Here is an 18,797-nt window from a genome sequence, read left to right as displayed (position 1 = left end):
AAACGTATCAAGACCTTTCTCAGAAACAGGATGGGCCAAGATAGGCTTAATGCGTTGGCTGTTCTCTCGATTCACAACGACGTGGTTCTGGGAATTCCAGATTTCAATAAACTCGTTATTGAACATTTTGCTAATAAGAAATCACGTCGCGCACAATACTTATACAGGACATAAATTAATGGTGGTGGGCGGACGACTGTACACATCATGTTCTTTCCGAATAATTTCAATCAAGTGAGCCCAGGTAACTCAACCATGTCTATGGCTAAGGAAAAGTGAGTGGTTTTCATCCTTATTACTCGAGGCACACTGACAGTTAATTTACCGATATATTTTGTTATGGCTATGCAAAAAAACGTGAAAAATTCATCAAGATGAAATAATTTATTCATGAAATTGTTTAATGCGATATGTGCTCGCATTTCAATTTAACACAATGCTTTGATTCCTGCTTGAATGATGGCAGGCAGACTCGTAATTAATCTTCCATGGATGACAGCTGGCTTTTTATAATGTTTTACGTTTATGGGTGCCACCGCTTTGATTGCCTATCCCCTGGTCGTAACGCATCAGGATCGTGTACCAAACACTTTCGGACGAGGGCAAATCGATTTGACTCGCTTTCGGGACGAGAATCCATATACAAATCGGGTCGGAGGCGCTGCAGCACTTTACAGAATTGCTGAGCATGGAACGATTAAAACACCACAAGGTGTCATGCGAATGCTCTTTGTAGGTACACTGTAAAAACTGTGGCCACCTTACAGAGGTGTTTCAAAAATCACCCAAAGGAGGTGGTATTTTCTCCACCCGTAAAGGGTGGTGGGCTCCCCCACCTATTTTAGGTGGAAAATTTTCCTCCCCTATGCTATCGGTAAACCACCTCATCAGCCTATCCAGATACCACCTCATCATATCCGGATATCTTCGTCAAACGACTTCGATGCGCACAACATCTAAATTAAATCTTCATAATCCACGTTGACATAAATCACAACATCGCCTTTATTCCAAAACTTTATTTTCAAATTAGTCCCAGATTTTACCAAGTTTGGTGCGAACAGCAGAACTCATCTCTTTCAACAGTGTGCTAGAACTGACATGAAAGTGAGGGAATTTCTGATGTTTGTCGAAAACTGTATGTCGAATATCCAGTAGACTGAAAGTATCACTGCAAATCCCTCATGGAAGCTGTTGATATCTCGGACTGTCTCCCCATCAAAGTAGATGGCCCACTCCTTCTTTTCCACAGCAGAACAAATTGTAAGGTAGGCTGATCTGGGCATCTGAAGAAAGGTTTGGTATTGTGAAACAGGTCAAACATACATATTGGCAGCGTATTATAACTATTCAAAAATACATGCTCACTTGAGTAGTATCAAAAGACTGTCAAACTATTTCTACTTGTAGCTGGTTTACAACATAACTCGTACCGAGTAAAATTATGTCTTCCTACTTCTACTTCAGTATAGCCTTGTTAACTGAGTTTAACGCCTCTGGCTCGGGCATATGAACATTAGATGGACTTGACAACCAGGTGTTAGTCAGCAGCTCACGCTGACACCAACTTTTTATCGTCACCATGCCGACCTCTTTTTGAATGTCCAGTCCTGCGGGCTGGACACCCTCAAAAGTTTTTAAATTTGTAACTCTGTTTTACTGCAACTGTCATGTTATTACTCATATTGAGTAAGTTGCGAATATGCATCTATCGAGTTGAAAAGTGGCCACCTTCGAAATACAGCTAAAATTATGCGTTTAGTTATACTTTTTGAAAAAGCTGTACTACTCAAGATGTCCACTTGAAGTATATAACACTAACATGGCTTGCAGATCACCACTTATATACTTGTAATCGCCTAAATAGACGGCGTGATGATCTGAATCTGGGCCTAAAAATTGGGTTGTCATTCATGTTGCCAATTGAGTGTGTGGACACCCAGAAATTGCTTTGCGAAACGCCATTTGTACACCACTGCTTCACTGCGACTGCGATGAAAAGGGTGCACGGGCTTGTCAACAGCAGGGCGTTTGAGGAGTAAATATTCAAATGCCCTTATCTGATCTTATTTCATCGGTTGCAGCTATAAAAAATATGACTGCTCTGCTGTCGAATTCCCAGCCAAATGATTAGTTATGAAAGGCTGCCAGAATAAAAACGATTTAATAGCAATGGGATGTATACCGTTGAAAAAATGTGTTTAAACTACAATAAAATGCAAAGTTCGACTAGGACTGTCGAATCGTTCTGACAGTCCCGAATTATGTATACTTCAAATCAAACAACTGCTTGATAACATCGATAAATATTCGTACCTGATCAGACAGAAAGAAGTTTATTTTTGATGAAAATGGCAGGTAGACTAACCATCCAGTCCAAATCGTCAGATTCTGTAATACAAAATACAACTAACTTACAGAGCATAAGTGTGTTGTCTGCTATGGAGGCATTGGTGTAGATCAGGGTTGACCAACCTTTTGCTATTCACGGCCTGATTTCCTAATATTAAAACAGCATGCGGCCGCATTCCAGCGCACAGTCGTAATGCACCAACTTGAAGCCAAATATCCGCATTAAATTGTCGATTATGTCTATTTATTCTATACTCCGAGCTCACCTATTTATTCATATCGGCTTCTAAGGCTACAGGTTGATCCCCCTGGCATAGATCAAAAACGGCACAAAAACTCATGGCAAGTCCTGATGTTGATTGCTGTACAATTGAACATGACTAATGAGCACATATGGCAAATAATGGATCACAATTAATTACTTGATTGCATAATTGACGAGATCGTAAGTTCTGTTAAAACCAACAGCTCAGTTCAAAATTTAGTATAACTCACCAGAACTGTCGTTTCCGTCATGAGTACCTGGCGTCGAATTGAGGGCGATTTCCGACAGCACATCCAATGGATCACTCATTTTCTCGGCAATGCAATATTTACCTGGGTAAAGAGATGTGTACTTATGGGAGCAAGGAATACTGACGGAACCAAAATTGGCTTTGCAGCATTGCTTTTCAAACTGTGAGATGGCATGCACTTGTGTGGATATACAATATGCAATATGCAATATGCATATACTTTACTTTTGCGGGCGTGGAATAATTCAAATTAACTTGATAGGACATTCAGTACAGTGACACCGAAACTTAGTCTTCATGAAGCATTTTTGAAAGCTGTTGGACGTGCGACACACAACCAATCGTAGTTCTTAAACACAACAATGTTGTCTCGCACCAGCAAGAGTCAATGTACTATCAATATTACGCAAACGCAATCAAAAGCAGGTATATGGTAGGTTTACCATATTTTGGAAATCTAAAAAGAGGACACTTTTTCAGAAATTTAAAACTTGCAAAACCGGAGTAGAATTCTGTAGAATTCTCAAAATACCGTTTTTCTCTCCACATTTCCAGGTGGATGACTAAAAAAAAAAAAAAAAAAATAAATGGTCACCTTTTCGCTCAGAGCTCAAATCACCGTTTTTCACTCCGAAATACCCCCCGGAGCTTCACTTCTGTGCTAATTTGCGGCATATCACTCGCAATTTGCTCTAAATCTGACCTAAATTTTCAAAAGAGAGGACAAAATCTCAAAAAAGAGGACAAAAGGGCGTCCTCCGAGGACACTTTCAAAAAAGAGGACAAATCCTCTCAAAAGAGGACGTATGGTAAGCCTATAGTATATGAGCAGACCAGGGGTGGCATTACAAAACAAGAAGCGTACTGCAGAATTCGGTCCTACAAAACATGTATACCGACGGGCCAGGGCTACCAGTGAATAGGCCTTTTGCAGGACTTCGATCACGTGACTAGATACGCATAGCAACAACAAATTGGGTAGCAAGCCACTTTTTCGTGCACCTGACTCAATGCTAAATATCGTGTAGTATATTGTTGATTTCTAGTTGTAAACGTTTCGGAAATTAGTCTTGGAAGTGCGCAGGGATTCAGATGTGTCGAATGTCAATGCTACGCAAAGGATTTAGAATAATTCCGTTAAAATAATTGATATTTTAATCGTTGTTTGGTACATACCCAACATTGATTTGATGACACAAAATTCGGCATTGAAGGAGACTGAGTGATATTTTTGCAGCAGTAAGATAGTTGTAGATAGTAGTTGTTGTTGTTGTAGTAGTAGTTGTTAATTTTTGCAATATTTCGAATGACATCGATCGTGAGCTATGGCGGTTGCATCAGCTTCAACCGGTAGAGGTAAGTACCAGTTTCTTATTCAGTTATATTTTTCAAAAATAATAATTTCATGCACCTAACAAGCTCAGTGCTTAGCCCAAGCTCAGTGGTCATTGCAATACTTCCTGGATTAGATGTCAGTGAACCATGATATTGCTTTATGTGTTTATAACCAGGTACGGTAGCCATATTTCATGTGGTTGTAAACATCGACTACTGCAACCAATATAGTGCCATATGCACCAAATAGATGTAGCTTTCATATTCCAGATTTGTCAGCATTTCCCGATCTGACGTTTGGAGAAGTTGAAAGTTACGCGAAGACAGCATCTGGGTGCGAACATACCGCCAAGGGTTACAAGTTCTTTGCGGAGCCTGGATATATACACAATGTTAAAGGTGTATTAAGTTCAGAGATATTCATAAAATTATGACTACCTTTGCTCTTTTTCATTTGGCCAATTTATAATATTTAGATGTTTTTAATTCCTATATATTGCTGGTTTTTGATTATCATCAATATTGCAGTATCACATGATGTTGACTCCGCCATTGTCACTGCTAAGTGTCACCACTCGATGAAGAAAAACGAGCATCCTCATCAGCTGCAAGTGATGGTGCAACGAACTGGCCCGACAAAATCTATTTCTGGCAACTGCTCGTGCGCTGCAGGCCTAGGAGGCTACTGCAATCACGTAGTTGGATTGCTCTATTACCTGGCACATTGCAAACAACTTGGGCTGCATAGCGTACCAGACTCCGCCACATGTACTGGAATGAAGGAGCGATGGAGTATTCCAAGGGAGCGGAAGATAGGCAATCAAGAAATTGGGGACGTACTAGTTAAGAAAATTCAACCTGGAGCCAACTACGATCGGTATATTAAATCAACTCTGTATTCGCCAGCCACCTATTATCCAATTTTCAGTCAAAATCAATATGGCGATTTAAGTCCCAAGCCTCTTGCTGCAACACTAGCACCTGGATTAAATGATTCAATGGAAATGAAGCCTACTAAATTTGGTCATGCGGTGAAGGGCAGCGTGATTTCGTACCAACAAAAAATGTCAGCCGAATATCTGATTAATGACTACTCATGCACTGTCTTCCCAAATTTGCCCCTTCCCGATGCCGGTATCCGCTTCAACAATGCAATATCATTATGTCTTCAGCAGGATAAGCTCGCCGACTTATATGCAATGAGTCTATCTAGAGAAGTGGCCATAGATGTGGAGACAAAGACAAGAGCACAAAGTCATAGCAGTTATTGGACTCAGCTTCGCAAGTCGAGAATTACTGCCAGTAAATTTGGACTAGTTGCAAAGCGTCAAAGTAACTTTGAGACTCTTATCACGTACCTTAATCCATCACGCAGAGTTATTACAGGACCAATGCAGAGGGGGCTGAATTTAGAATCACGGGCTGCATTTATATATGCTTCTAAAGCAAAAAAAGACAAAGTGAATCTTTACCCATCCGGCTTAATTATCAATCCAAAATGTCCCTGGTTGGGCTGCACACCTGACCGCAAGGTTTTTGATGGCACCGTTGAGCTACAAGGACTGAGTCCATTTGGTCTCTTGGAGATCAAAGTTGTTAAAGAAGGCGCTACCGACTTCAGGAATGTAGCTTACATTTTAAAAGATGTAGATTCCAATCCGATCAGACTCAAAAGGACCCATGACTATTATTATCAAGTTCAGTGCCAATTAGCATTGAGTGGTCTTGACTGGTGCGAATTTTTTAGCTATGTGAGTGACGAAACTTTTTTCATTGAGAGGATTATGTTTGATCCTGCATTTTTTCAAATTGCCAAGGATAATGTTGACAAATTTTTCTTCGACTATTTCTTGTGAGCTGCATAATAGGCCTACCCAATGAATACAGAACAAAACTTAATAAATTCCATTTCTTTCCATGTTTATTCAAAAATTCAACGAATATAAGTACAATATTAAGCTCAACGAAAATGAAAGTAATTGTGAACAAAGCTAGTCATCCTGATGAATATTGTCGGCAGTGACAGCATCATCTATCTCTTTAATTAATGGGCCTTGAAAATTGGTAAGCAAACAAGCCACTGTATAAAGTTGATTAACTGAACCAAGGGTGTTTAATGGTATATCTGAATCAAAAATGTGAAATTCCTTGATCCTTATTATTGCTCGCTCAACGTGAATTCTAATTTTAGCAATGGCCTTTGTTTTCAAGATGTCATCTGGTGAAAACTGGTTCTGATGGCGGAGATAAGGAGGTAAATTCAGTGAAACATTCCTTTTGTTAAGCATAGATTGAATGTCAAACCCCTTATCTGCTATGACACTGTCATGAGGCTCAAGAAGCTCTAAAATTCCACTGCATCGTGTAATTTCCCTGTCTGATATGGAACCAGTATAAAGGCTCGATACGAATGTTATAGCTCCGTGGGGAGCAATCTCAATCAAACCCTTCAGGGTTGTGTTCGACTTATAGGATGACTACATCTGTGATTGCAGTAACATTGATGAAGGGACCTGAACGTATAGCTCAGTGCAATCAATAATGACTCTAGTTGATGGATAGAGCTCTTGGAAACTATGTGGCATAAGTTCATTAATGCGATCTCTTGTTGGCCAAATTGGCTGATTGCCTAACAAGTAATATAGAAAGTTGGCCCAAGTTACGATTTTTCTACTAACAGTAGACGTGTGGATGTTAAACCGCTGGGACAGGTCAAGTTCAAAAAGTCCAAGCCTTATCCGAACACAAAATAAAAATAGCTCATCTATCAACTGCAGCTTGCGCACGCCTGGTCTAGATTTGCCTACTCCAGAAGCATACACATATGTCATAGTGTCCGCTGTAGGTTTTACAAGCTCGAAAAATAGTGTAAAGTGCTCATATGTAGGGAAGCCTGTATAAAATTTGATCAAATGTTTTTCAAGTAATTTCACCGCATTTCCTTTAAGTATTGTGGCAATTCTCGCCATTTGCCACACTGTCATGACATCATGAACCACCACATTACATAGCTCACGAGTAGGGGTTGACTGAGGGCAATGGTCTTTCAGATGCAGAAAGTAACTCATTACTTCTCGCAAGGTTGGTAATCTCGAGCCACAGATGTAATCGCAAGCATATCCGACCAAGTAATGCTCAGATCGAGATCTTGTTCTTCTCTGTGGCAAGTGCACAGTCTTCCGCCGTTTTGCCTCTGCCATGACAGTAATATTTTTGCCTTCTATCATAAATTACAGCTACGCCTAAAACATTTAAGTAACAAGTGTTACATTACGACTATTAACTCACCAACCCACAATGCCCTTGTACATAACCACAACCACTACTAACAAAATCGACCTCATCAGAACAGAAAATGCTGCTGCAACTAAAACATTGAGCAAAGAACAAGTGTTGCATTACAACTATTGATGCATCAACCCACAATGCGCTTTACAAATTCCCGTCTCTACTAACAGACTCGACCTCCGCAAAACAGAAACTACTGCTACAACTGATACATTCGAAGAACCACTGTTACATTACTACTATTGACTCATCAAACCACAACACGCTTTTACAGTATTACAGCCGTCACCAACAGACTCAGCAGCAGCAAAACCTACTCCTTCTGTCAAACACGGTGAAGCACCCAAATCAGAGCTGACAGCCGCCGTCATCATTGAAGCATAACCGATTACCCAATCAAGAATCGTGGTTTCGTCATTGCCCGCCTAGTTGCAATTTCGCCGTCGGTGGCCCGCCCACTCTTTGGCAGCTACTTTCAAACGCTTTGTAAGAAATCTTAACGACGTTCCTGAGAGCTTCTTTCAGGCTTGTTGATGTTTTTAATCAATAATCTATAGAATAAGACATTACAACGCAGCATTTTCGAATTTTTTCAAATTTTGGACAACCCTAATATATACTGTAAAATCACGCCAACAAAATACGTCGAGGATGAATATCAATTGGGCCTTTCGTCACTCCATCCTACAATCTCTAAATCAAAGTCAGTGTTCGTCACTCCATCCTACAATCTCTAAATCAAAGTCAGTGTGAAGCAGTCTTGAGTAGCAGTGATGCCAATCGCCATCGGTGATATTAGATTGCTGGTACCGGAACACATCAAGTTACCTAAACTGAAGCTGCTTCTGTCCTGTCCATGATTTCGCCATGGTTATTATGCTGCGGAAACCAAGCCGCGAACTACTGCTATCTCCGGCCAAGTAAATTTGCGTGATCACCATGGGCAGATGCATTGTGGGTAGAAAGCTGGACGATTTAGCACAGTCGCTTATGGAAAAGCGTCCAGTGTTTAAATATATTTGATTCATAATGTTAATATTTTATACGAATGGAGCTTTGAATGAATAATTATCGTAACATTCAAGATTTGTTTCAGCCCGATATCTCGTGTTTATATCTGTGTTATCTGTGCAGCTCGACATGTCCAAGACATCTCGTTCTGGTGGTATAGTGTTTGTTGTACCTATCGGTGCAGAAAAATATATCCATGGAGTCATATATAAGAAGTAATAGCGATGGTAGAAGCGATATATAAGAAGTAATAGCGATGGTAGAAGCGATAAAGAGTCCTTGGTAAAGCGTCGGTATCAGAAAACACTTCACGAGTGAGTGAATGGCAGAGTAAGCAGAGCAGCAAGACTATCCTTGAATCAGTTTCTATTTAAACTATCACTTGTCCATCACAGTCAATGTCCAGATGAGCCACAGTAGTAATGAATAGGTCATGTTAAATTGTCATTATACCAGAACATATTGTCATAGGTATATGAATGACGGTATGATCACAGCAGACTACGCCAGCAGCCGAAGCGCCATCATATCAGTTTATCAGTATCTGTAATAGCATGTACACATCGTCCAGCTAAATAGCTCACTCTTTGTATTCTGTATGGGCAGTTCAGCCAATCATTCGCTTGGTACTCAATCCTTGCTTATTGTCGTGCAGGTAGGAGGTAGGACTAGATGGAAAGGTATAATTAACGGCCTATGGGTTTTGTCCAGCATAGTTGAGAAATGAATGTATATTTCTGATACCAGATGCCGCACAATATTGTTCAAATTGCAAATTCCGTAGTCGAGTTCATTATAGCTGTGTGTGCGAGACGTTCGATTGGTTTAAAGAAATGTTTTTCTAGGTTTACCTTTGGCTTTAAAAGGTTCCCTAATGGCCTATCCTTCTATAGTACAAAGTAACAGATATAATTGAATCAAGAACAAAGTAACAGATATAATTGAATCAAACAAGATAATTTCACTAATGTTCCACTTAATGTTCCTGCTACTTCCGTTCATAACAAAGAATGGTCGATTTGGTGTGCTTTGCTTCATACAATTGCTTGTGAACTGATACAATGTTCCGTATACAATGCAGCTTTCCAACTAATGAATCCCCGAAAGAAAGATGGATAAAATGCTTAACCCGTTACATGGCGCGATAAGGCAGTCAAGTCAGGCCGAGAACGAACTTTAGATTGTTGTCAGCCGATGTTATGAAGGAAATATGTCTGCAGTTCGTTCTCTTCGTAACTGCCTTATTGCGTCGCATGCGGCCCGCGTGTTTGAGATCTCTGCGTAATCGAGGTTAAATTAACTTATTAACAAAGAAAAAAAAGAAAACCTTTCGATTGTGAATCACAAGAATTACACTTATAGAAACAAAATGTCATCAACGTCCTTGGTCTGTGCAGTCCCCGCATTTTCAATTGTCTGCTTAAACGTCTTCTGGTATCCTGTTTTTGTACATGACGGATGATACCAGATTTCGCAATTTAAACACTGAATATAGGAACCGCAGTTCGAGAGTCTGCACTTGCAGTAAAAGTTGACCGACAGTTTTTCGCGGGGCTTTTTGACTCTTCTAGTCATTTCTGCGGATAAATTGATCAGAGTTTTGTCCCTGAATCCCGCCGCAATTAATTCGCGTATATCAGTTTCACTGAAACAGCAAGTTGTGGGATTTTTTTACCGGCATAGGGCTTCTGCGAAAGCTATTGCAAATGCTCCATAGTTTCCTGAGCCAGCCTTCTGCATCTGAACTTGTGGGATATTGATCTCGACTTTGTCTTTAGTTGGTCGAAGCAATTTTGTTATTTGAAAAATATCAAATTCGTCATAAGTGGCTGAAGCACTACACTATCGAAAACATCGACTGTCTCGCAATTATTTGGAAGTGAAAATATGTTGGAAACGGTGGTCGGTGACCCAGTTATCTGATGCACGTTGATAATTTGAATGAATTTTTCCTTTGGTGTGTGAACAGCACATTCCGTTGTAATGTAAGCATTGGAATTCTGCAGACCATCAATGCAATGTCTGGATACATCTTTTTCAAGAATTGCATGGATGTCAGGAAGGGGGCTATGTACGCCACCTGTAGCGTCTAGATACAGTATATTCCATTTAATTATGTCATGGTATATACGCACAGACTCCTCAGAATACAAAATGATTCCTGGAGGACTAGTAATTATTTTCTGTAAGGTTCCTTTAATTCGTTTTTTCGTTTCCTTCAATTCGTTTCCATGTCCTGTTGCTCGCATTTCAACAATGTCAGCGACGTCCAGATGTTTTGATCTTTCCGTCCGATTTTAAGAGCTTCATGTCTTATTTTCTTTAAAACATCTTTTGATGGAATATGAACTCAGTTCCCCCGAGTTATTTTACCGTGTCGACAGTTTTCAGTTTTTTCAAATGCAAGACTCTGGGAGTGATATATTCAATTTCATCGGGTGATGTATTCAATTTCATCGATCATTTGTTTCCTCTTAATTTTTCTTCGATTCTTTCCTCGATGTTTAATTTCTCCGTGATATCATACATTGTATAAAGCATACCGTCCATAGCTGGAACCCTGACAGTGTTATCACAAGCATTTATCGTGCAGTAACCATAGCAGCAGAACCTTACTTTTTTAGATACAGTGTTGAAGCGATGACGGTCGAAGGCAAAGGAACACCATGGATTACTTGCTCAGAGGTTTGCAATGACATCAGTCCATCCTGATATGTGATGGTATTGCCTCGAGCGCTTCTTTAAATCTCTCCCATTTACCAAAATCCATATGAAACGAAGAGCTTTCGGGTAGGGGAGTAGCGGGCCGCCAGGTGTGAACAGTAGTAAGAAATTTAAATATACGTGTCCAGCGTTTGGAGTATTATCATTCTCGTACATTGTCTATTCCAGGCTTGATTTACAAGCATCTACATGTTTCATCTGCAAGCATCTACATGCAATCCGTCAGAGTTTTTCATTCGGATATTGGAATCGATGGCGCGAGGCGTCGCAAGACCCTCAAATTCCCGTCCAGCGTCTCGAGTAGTATAATTCTCGTGCGATGTAGATTTTTTCATTGCTATATTGGAATCCATGTGATCGAATTGGAATCCATGTGATCGTATGTACGTTTCCACAAGTCTCTACTACATTTTTTTCGGCATTTCGTATTTTCTATTTCGATCTGGAAAGAACCGACGGAAGTTCACTGACAAAGAATATCCATATTTCCGTCGGGGATCTCTTAAGAAATTGACTTCATTTAATTTTAAATTTCTTCACCAGCCTGTTCAAGGTTATTCCGATCAATCGTCACGACACTGCCAAATCTGCCTCCAGACAACATTTTTCCATCAGACAACTGAAGCTGACTGATACGACGGACATACGACGTTAAGTGCCTCCTTTGAATGTACATATCACAAACTGCCTCCTTTGAATGTACATATTACAGAATTCAAGTGGATTTTTGTTTTAATTCTCTGAGATATTTTGCAACATCTCTTTGTTCATACAATGGCACCCGCATCAGTACGAGACGCCTTCATTGGGTTTCGCCTGGGTTTCGCCAACGCTAATTATGTATGTTACATACTTCCCTTATTAAATCTGGGTATGTATCAGACTTCGACAACAAGATAATTCTAGGTGTCCAATTTAGAGCAAAATGCCAGTAGTCTAAATCTAATCTATTTTGCCAAGGGCCAAAATACCTAACTTAGCGTTCTTACAAAATCACATCGCCGTCTGCATGTGGCCCGCGTGTTGGTGACCCCTGGTATAGTGGGGCTAAGCTTGATGTGCAGACGTTAACCATTCTTTCATGCTTATTGGAATGCACTGTGATTTGATATGAACTGACCTCGATTTCGCTGTATTTCACTTCTCATTCACAATTTCATTCAATTTCCAAGTTTTTGCGAATTCAGTAATTCTAATTCTAATTTGGAAAAAACTGTATGTGTAGCTCTAATTCTATTCTAATCTAATTGGGAAAATATTGTATAGCTCTAATTCAAATCCTAAAACAGATAGATTTAAGCAAAAGACTATATAGGAACTGCGTTAGCTTTTAATGTGTTCCATCATGAAATGGGTGACGCAATTTATAACTGCGTGCTAAGTTTCGAGCTGGGGAGTCAATGTTTAGCACGGTAATTCCCTTAATAAAGTTGGGTATGTATAGGTGCGACTTAGGGTTGTTCAGAATTGATCGACTTTCAAAATGTCGTGGTTTTCAGTTCGATTCCCATGCCTTATACCAGAAAAAACATATTCTAGGTACTTTTTTCGTAATTCATCCCTTGCATCCGTGTGCACATTGATCTGGAAGAATATCGGCTAAAAATAGGGGATTCCCCTAAAATTTGAGTGTCGCTATTCGGACTAGGCTAGTAAAACGTCATATATAAGCTGGTTTTATGTAGCTATTGCTGTTGGAGTGCTACATAACCTCACTATAGAAAGTATTGTCAGTTCAGGACACCATTTACATGTCCCACACTGCCTTAGAACTCCTCAAAACTGCCTAAGACTGATAGTCATTTTGTTGGATCACCTATCCCAAACTCCTCAACCCTACCCGAGATTGTTCATCAATTGCCGGGATCATCACGTGCAAGAATACAACTGTAAATGTATCATTCACTCACAGCCACATTATAAACATCACATTGTCCAAAGGAAACGAAAGAAAAAGACAAAGAAACAGATCGACTTGGCACATTGCATTGCACTGGGAATCTGGGATGCAAAGCTCACTAGAAGTCGTTTCGGAGGGGAATTTGAGGCCTTGGCAGTGCTGGCATGGTCTGCGTATTCCAACGCATTTGAGAAAGGCAAACTTCTTGGCAATCGAACTCTGGAGAGTGCTACAGGAAAAGCACAGGCTGATCTGTCATTTGAACTGCTGGAACTTTATAATTTAACAAATAATGTCAGAGCTCTTGTGTTTGACACAACACCCTCAAACAATGGAAAAAATAAAGGTGCGGTTCTGTTACTTGAAGAATTGATAAACAGGAAAGTTTTCTACTTTCTACTTCTGCTTGTCGCCATCATATTTATGAACTAGTCATCCGGGGAGGTCTGAAAGTGAAGTGTGTTTGGATCTGCGACCACAGGCCCTGAAAACACAGATTTTAATACCTTCCAAGAAGTGGAAAGATATTGATCAATTAAGAAGCTCTAAAACACTTCAGTTTGATGAATGCAGCTGGTTGGCGATCAAAGCTGATGAAGCTAAGCAAGAAATAATTCCACTGATGAAGCCATATAATGGAAAGCAGAAAGAAGTCTTGATAATAAATGACTAGAAAGAATGTGCAACATGCACCTTGGCGATTGTAGCTGCCCAATATATTGATAATCGTTTTCGCAAGCCTGGTGCTACTATAGCACTGGATGGATGAGTCAAGTGCTGTACTGTCAAAAATTTTCATGTGGAGATAGCAAATGGGCTATTCTGAAGAGTTCATTTGAAAGTTGCCATGTTTTATGTCCCAGCTTGGTTGAAAACTGGTAATGCATGTGACGCACAGTATATTGATCTCAAATTCCTTCATGGCATGACAGACTTTTCATTGTGCGATTTCACAGTTGCTGATGTGGCATATAAAAATATGCGAGAACATCATTGGCATCTCACCGAGGAAACGGTGGTATAAACAATGTTCTCGGCTAAACCAAAGATTCCTGACAAAGTGAAGGAAGCGATGACTGCTAAATTGCTTCAAATGCCAATCCTTGAACAATTTCGCAGAGGTAGGCTATACCTCTGAGTCTAATCTCTGACTCTGTCTCTGAGTCAATGAGTATGGTTGCTTTAATTGAACCGGAATCATGGTTTCTATTCAATGCTATACATGTCGAACATGATTGGTTTAGTCTTCCAGTTTTGGAATGGCATACTGATTCGCATTTCGTGACTGTTCAAGAATTTGTGAGTAGCGTTGAAATAGTTAACGGCGCAGCAGAGCGTTTGGTGAAATTGAATACCGACGTTGATGCTTTCAAAACAGATGACAAAGAACAGCGAGCGAGCCTCTTACAAGCCGTGGAAGATAACGGGAACAGATATGCCGATTTCTCTAAAGCAACCATTTCATCCGGACCTGATTTAAGTAGTATTTGCCAAGTTGATCTGTTTCTTTGCCTTTTTGTTTCGTTTCCTTTGAACAATGTGATGTTTATAATGTGGCTGTGAGTGAATGATACATTTACAGTTGTATTCTTGCACGTGGTGATCCCGGCAATTGATGAACAATCTCGGGTAGGGTTGAGGAGTGTAGGATAGGTGATCCAACAAAATGACTATCAGTCTTAGGCAGTTTTGAGGAGTTCTAAGGCAGTGTGGGACATGTAAATGGTGTCCTGAACTGACAATACTTTCTATAGTGAGGTTATGTAGCACTCCAACCGCAATAGCTACATAAAACCAGCTTATATGTGACGTTTTACTAGCCTAGTCCAAATAACGACACTCAAATTTTAGGGGAATCCCCTATTTTTAGCCGATATTCTTCCAGCTCAATGTGCACACGGATGCAAGGGATGAATTACGAAAAAAAGTACCTAGAATATGTTTTTATGGTATAAGGCATGGGAATCGAACTGAAAACCACGACATTTTGAAAGTCGATCAATTCTGAACAACCCTAAGGTGCGTGCTAGGCTCCCGCAAAACTGATTTCACGCAAAAGTTGATGTTGGACGGCGTTAGCAAAATGTCATACAACCGCGTACCAAGTTTCATGGTGGGGACTCAATATTTAGCATGATAATCCCGTTATTAAATTTGAGTATGTATAGGTGCGTGCTTTAAATTTGAGTATGTATAGGTGCGTGCTATGCTACCGCAAACAGAATTAACGGAATAGTCGATATCGTACGGCAAGGGTCGGCAACCTACGGCCCGCGGTCCGGATCCGGCCCGCCAAGCGAAATCGTCCGGCCCGTGACGAAATAATTAGTTATCACAAGAATACGGCCCGCCGTTTCCTAATCAGTTCCAATCTGCAGAGCAGCACTGCTTGGAAAGAATGCGGCATTGCTCCGATATAAAGTATCCTACGTCGTAGTAGTCTATTGCTACGCCATAAAACTGGTGCGAAGGCGGTCGACTAGTAGCCTATCTCGTACTAAAAGTAGATGGAGAATGTCTGTAGAGTATATTAGACCAGTGCTTATCAAGCGGGTGTATCGCGCAACCGAAGGTATACCATACTTTTTTAAGGGTCTGCCTCTCAGATAGGGTGCGACAATAAAGGTGCCGTTCCTCTACTCAGACGCAATGACAAAATCTCCAACTTTCTCAGTTTCATCATAGATAACTAGCCTCCGTATGTTAGTCATCTGTAGTTTAATTCACCAGAAGACATTTTACGCCAAGACAACAAACCTGAGTAGTGTTTTGGACACAATGGTGAAAGCTGATTTTGTCTCACAAACTGAATCAACAAAAGTTAGCCTACCTCAGATATTGCTAGAAGCAGAGCATCAATATGGCGATGTCTTGTATATCGTCGCTGGAAAACCAAACTGTCCAATGTCCACTTTTGGTGATTTTGACTTGTTTGGTTTCTATTACTATTTGGACATAGGTCTTTCTTTTTAGCCGGGTTTCATGCTTCTAGGTAGTGTTGATCAATGGTCAAGTGGACATATACACATGGATTTTCAAGGCAAATTGAAAACCAAACTGGGTTATGTCCAAATTATGTACATAAACCTCTTTGACCTTCCACTTGACTAAGGTTTCATGTACGCCTGTGAGGCTTTATGTCAATCATTGCATGTAAGTAAAGTGGCGGGAAGATCCTGCCATGTGTCATTCGAGTGTTCTATAGTATCTCTCAGGATGTCATTACCTTTTTAGTTAGGTTAATGCATGTTCTCGAATATGCTCTGCCAAAATTCAGAGATGAACAGTGTGAGATGCCATAATTCAGAGTACTGGTAAATTAACAGTGAGAGATGAGATAATAATACTTGTGTTGAAATTTAGATGTTACTCATATCTTGATGTTTTTACTAGATTCCTATCAAGATTACAGGGATATATTATGGTAATTCCCAGTACTTGTGGTTGAAAAGTGGCAGAATGAATCGAATTAGAATAAATTCAAGGGTGCCAACGGAAGCCTGGCAATTTGATGAGAAAAACCAGTTTGACACTGACAGATGGTCTTATATGCATTTTGAAGATAATTGGAGGGATGCAAGAATACAAGGAACAGTAATAAAAGCTTTGGGATCTAAATAGCAAGTGAGAAGTTGTTTCTAGAAGGAATCACAGATAGAAAAGGAGGAGTTGCAGTTGAGCCATCTTGTTCTGGTGGTGCTGTAAACAGAGGCAGTGACTCTGACTCTGAGGAGATTGAATTAAGTGACTCTGCAGCGGGAAGCGATTCAGATTATGATCCCGAAAATGAAAAGAAGAAAATTGGCAGCAAGTGGAAAGATGTGTTTCTGGTAGATGAGCCTTGTTCGTCAAAACAGACAGATGGTCTTATTGAAGGAGAGGGGGTATATTTGTGTCATCATTCTATTATTCCAAAAGACTGCGGAATTATAACTTCACAATAACTTATATATAGGCTTACCATACGTCCTCTTTTAAGAGGATTTGTCCTCTTTTTTGACTTTTTTGAAAGTATCCTCGGAGGACGCCCTTTTGTCCTCTTTTTTGAGATTTTGTCCTCTTTTTTGAAAATTTAGGCAGATTTAGAGCAAATTGCGAGTGATATGCCGCATATTAGCACAGAAGTGAAGCTCCAGCGGGTATTTCGGAGTGAAAAACGGTGAGTTTAGCTCTGAGCAGAAGTGATGACCTTTTATTTTTTTTTTTTTCAGTCATCCACCCGGCAATGTGGAGTAAAAAACGTTATCTTGAGCTCCGAGCAGAAGTGATGACCTTTTTTTTTTTTAGTCAACCGATCACAAAGTGGGAAAAATTAACCGGTTTTTCAGAATTTTACTCCAGTTTTGCAAGCTGCAAATTTCTGAAAAAGTGTCCTCTTTTTTGATTTCCAAAATATGGTAAGCCTATTATATAAATTCAATGAAAACGACATGCTTCCTATGGAATGAAACTGAGGCCAAAAAAGGATCCTGTGAGGTTGCTACCGCAGTTTGTGTGCACTTGAAGTCATTGAATGACACAAGAAAGAAATCTGTTGATTTATTCTGTGACCGGTGCGGGGGGGGGGCAATAATAACAGAACGGTTGTTGTAATGCTATGCCCATGTTTCTACTGTTTTTGAATTTGTAGGGATAACTTTAAATTTCATGGTAATTGGACATTCACAAAGTGAATATGACAATGCACACTCTGTCATCGAAAACGCCACCAGAGGAAAGTGCATATTTACCACAAAACAATGGGAAATGGCAATAAAAATGGCATTTAAGAAGAATTCACCTGAAGTCAATGCCTTTAATTACAGTGACGTTATTTACTTCAAGTCACCACTGGGTTTTCCGCAGTATGCCTCAATTTGGCAGAGCAAATCCATCATTGATGCTGGGAAAAATGCCGGTGAAAAAATTTACTGGTCAAAAGTGATGTAAATGAAATTTTTGAAGGGTTCCAATTCAACAGTTTTTTTTCAAGTATAGTTAGTGAGCCCTCGTTCCAAAAATTGCAGCTGTCCAGTTCAAGACCAGCAACTAGGTCAAATGCCACAGTTCTACCGCTGCTGTATCAGGAGAGACCAGGGATTCCGGCAGACAAATACAAAGACTTGTCTAAACTCTGTGATAAAAATTTGGTTCCTCCAAACTTGCACTCCTTTTACAAAACCCTTCCGGTGGCATGCACTAGTGAAGGGAGTGACTGAGTTTTTCAGTTTCTTTCACTCGTTTCATTTCTTGTGTTCCTGTTTCTTAGTTTGACATTATTTAGTCTCACTCGTTTCATTTGTTATGTTCCTGTTTCTTCCTTTGACATTATTATGCCATAAAATGCTGATAAAGTACATTATTGACGCATTGATTGGTAATTTGAAGAGGAGTTATGTCCAAGAAAATACTTAGTTGAGGACTATTTGAGAACCAAACATCGCCGACTCATAATCTTGTCATCGAAAATGGGTATCTAATCTTGCTTTCGTAGTACATTTAACGTCACATCAAAACAAATTGAATTTGCAACTTCAGAGGGAAACAACTAAATACATGAGATGTTGAGACGCATTCGAAACAAAACTGTGACTCTGGGAAAGTCAACAATACAAAGGAAATTATATGCTCACTTTCCTATACTGGAGGAGAGTAGGCCTAAACCTAGTACCAGCACTAAAAATTTGTAACTG

The 18,797-nt window shown here is 40.0% G+C and overlaps 2 protein-coding genes across 2 annotated transcripts; one reads left to right on the top strand and one right to left on the bottom strand.

The window, feature by feature from the left end:
- Positions 1-1,004: 1,004 nt before the first annotated feature.
- Positions 1,005-3,713, bottom strand: LOC145448626 (uncharacterized). The gene is made up of 3 exons (XM_080327069.1): positions 2,848-3,713; positions 2,317-2,391; positions 1,005-1,286 (listed from the first exon to the last, which is right to left on the bottom strand). The coding sequence occupies exons 1-3, from the start codon at positions 2,908-2,910 to the stop codon at positions 1,080-1,082; spliced, it is 345 nt and encodes a 114-aa protein (XP_080183195.1). The 5' UTR covers positions 2,911-3,713; the 3' UTR covers positions 1,005-1,079.
- Positions 3,714-3,882: 169 nt separating this feature from the next.
- LOC145448597 (uncharacterized) lies at positions 3,883-6,120 on the top strand. The gene is made up of 3 exons (XM_080327012.1): positions 3,883-4,223; positions 4,473-4,601; positions 4,731-6,120. The coding sequence occupies exons 1-3, from the start codon at positions 4,193-4,195 to the stop codon at positions 6,056-6,058; spliced, it is 1,488 nt and encodes a 495-aa protein (XP_080183138.1). The 5' UTR covers positions 3,883-4,192; the 3' UTR covers positions 6,059-6,120.
- The last annotated feature ends 12,677 nt before the right edge of the window (positions 6,121-18,797 follow it).

Source organism: Botryllus schlosseri, chromosome 10 (genome assembly GCF_051294905.1).
Source record: "Botryllus schlosseri isolate E-star chromosome 10, Bs_hap1, whole genome shotgun sequence".
Taxonomy (NCBI): domain Eukaryota; kingdom Metazoa; phylum Chordata; class Ascidiacea; order Stolidobranchia; family Styelidae; genus Botryllus; species Botryllus schlosseri.
The sequence above is the reverse complement of the archived record's forward strand: the minus strand, read 5'-3'. Positions and strand labels throughout refer to the sequence as shown.

Coding starts and splice junctions, on each gene's coding strand:
- LOC145448626 (XM_080327069.1), bottom strand. CDS start 2,910: ATGTGCTGTCGGAAATCGCCCTCAATTCGACGCCAGGTACTCATGACG. Junction 2,392..2,847: donor TGACGGAAACGACAGTTCTG/GTGAGTTATACT, acceptor TTTGTATTACAG/AATCTGACGATTTGGACTGG. Junction 1,287..2,316: donor ACTTCTTTCTGTCTGATCAG/GTACGAATATTT, acceptor ACCTTTCTTCAG/ATGCCCAGATCAGCCTACCT.
- LOC145448597 (XM_080327012.1), top strand. CDS start 4,193: ATGGCGGTTGCATCAGCTTCAACCGGTAGAG. Junction 4,224..4,472: donor ATCAGCTTCAACCGGTAGAG/GTAAGTACCAGT, acceptor TTCATATTCCAG/ATTTGTCAGCATTTCCCGAT. Junction 4,602..4,730: donor ATATATACACAATGTTAAAG/GTGTATTAAGTT, acceptor TCAATATTGCAG/TATCACATGATGTTGACTCC.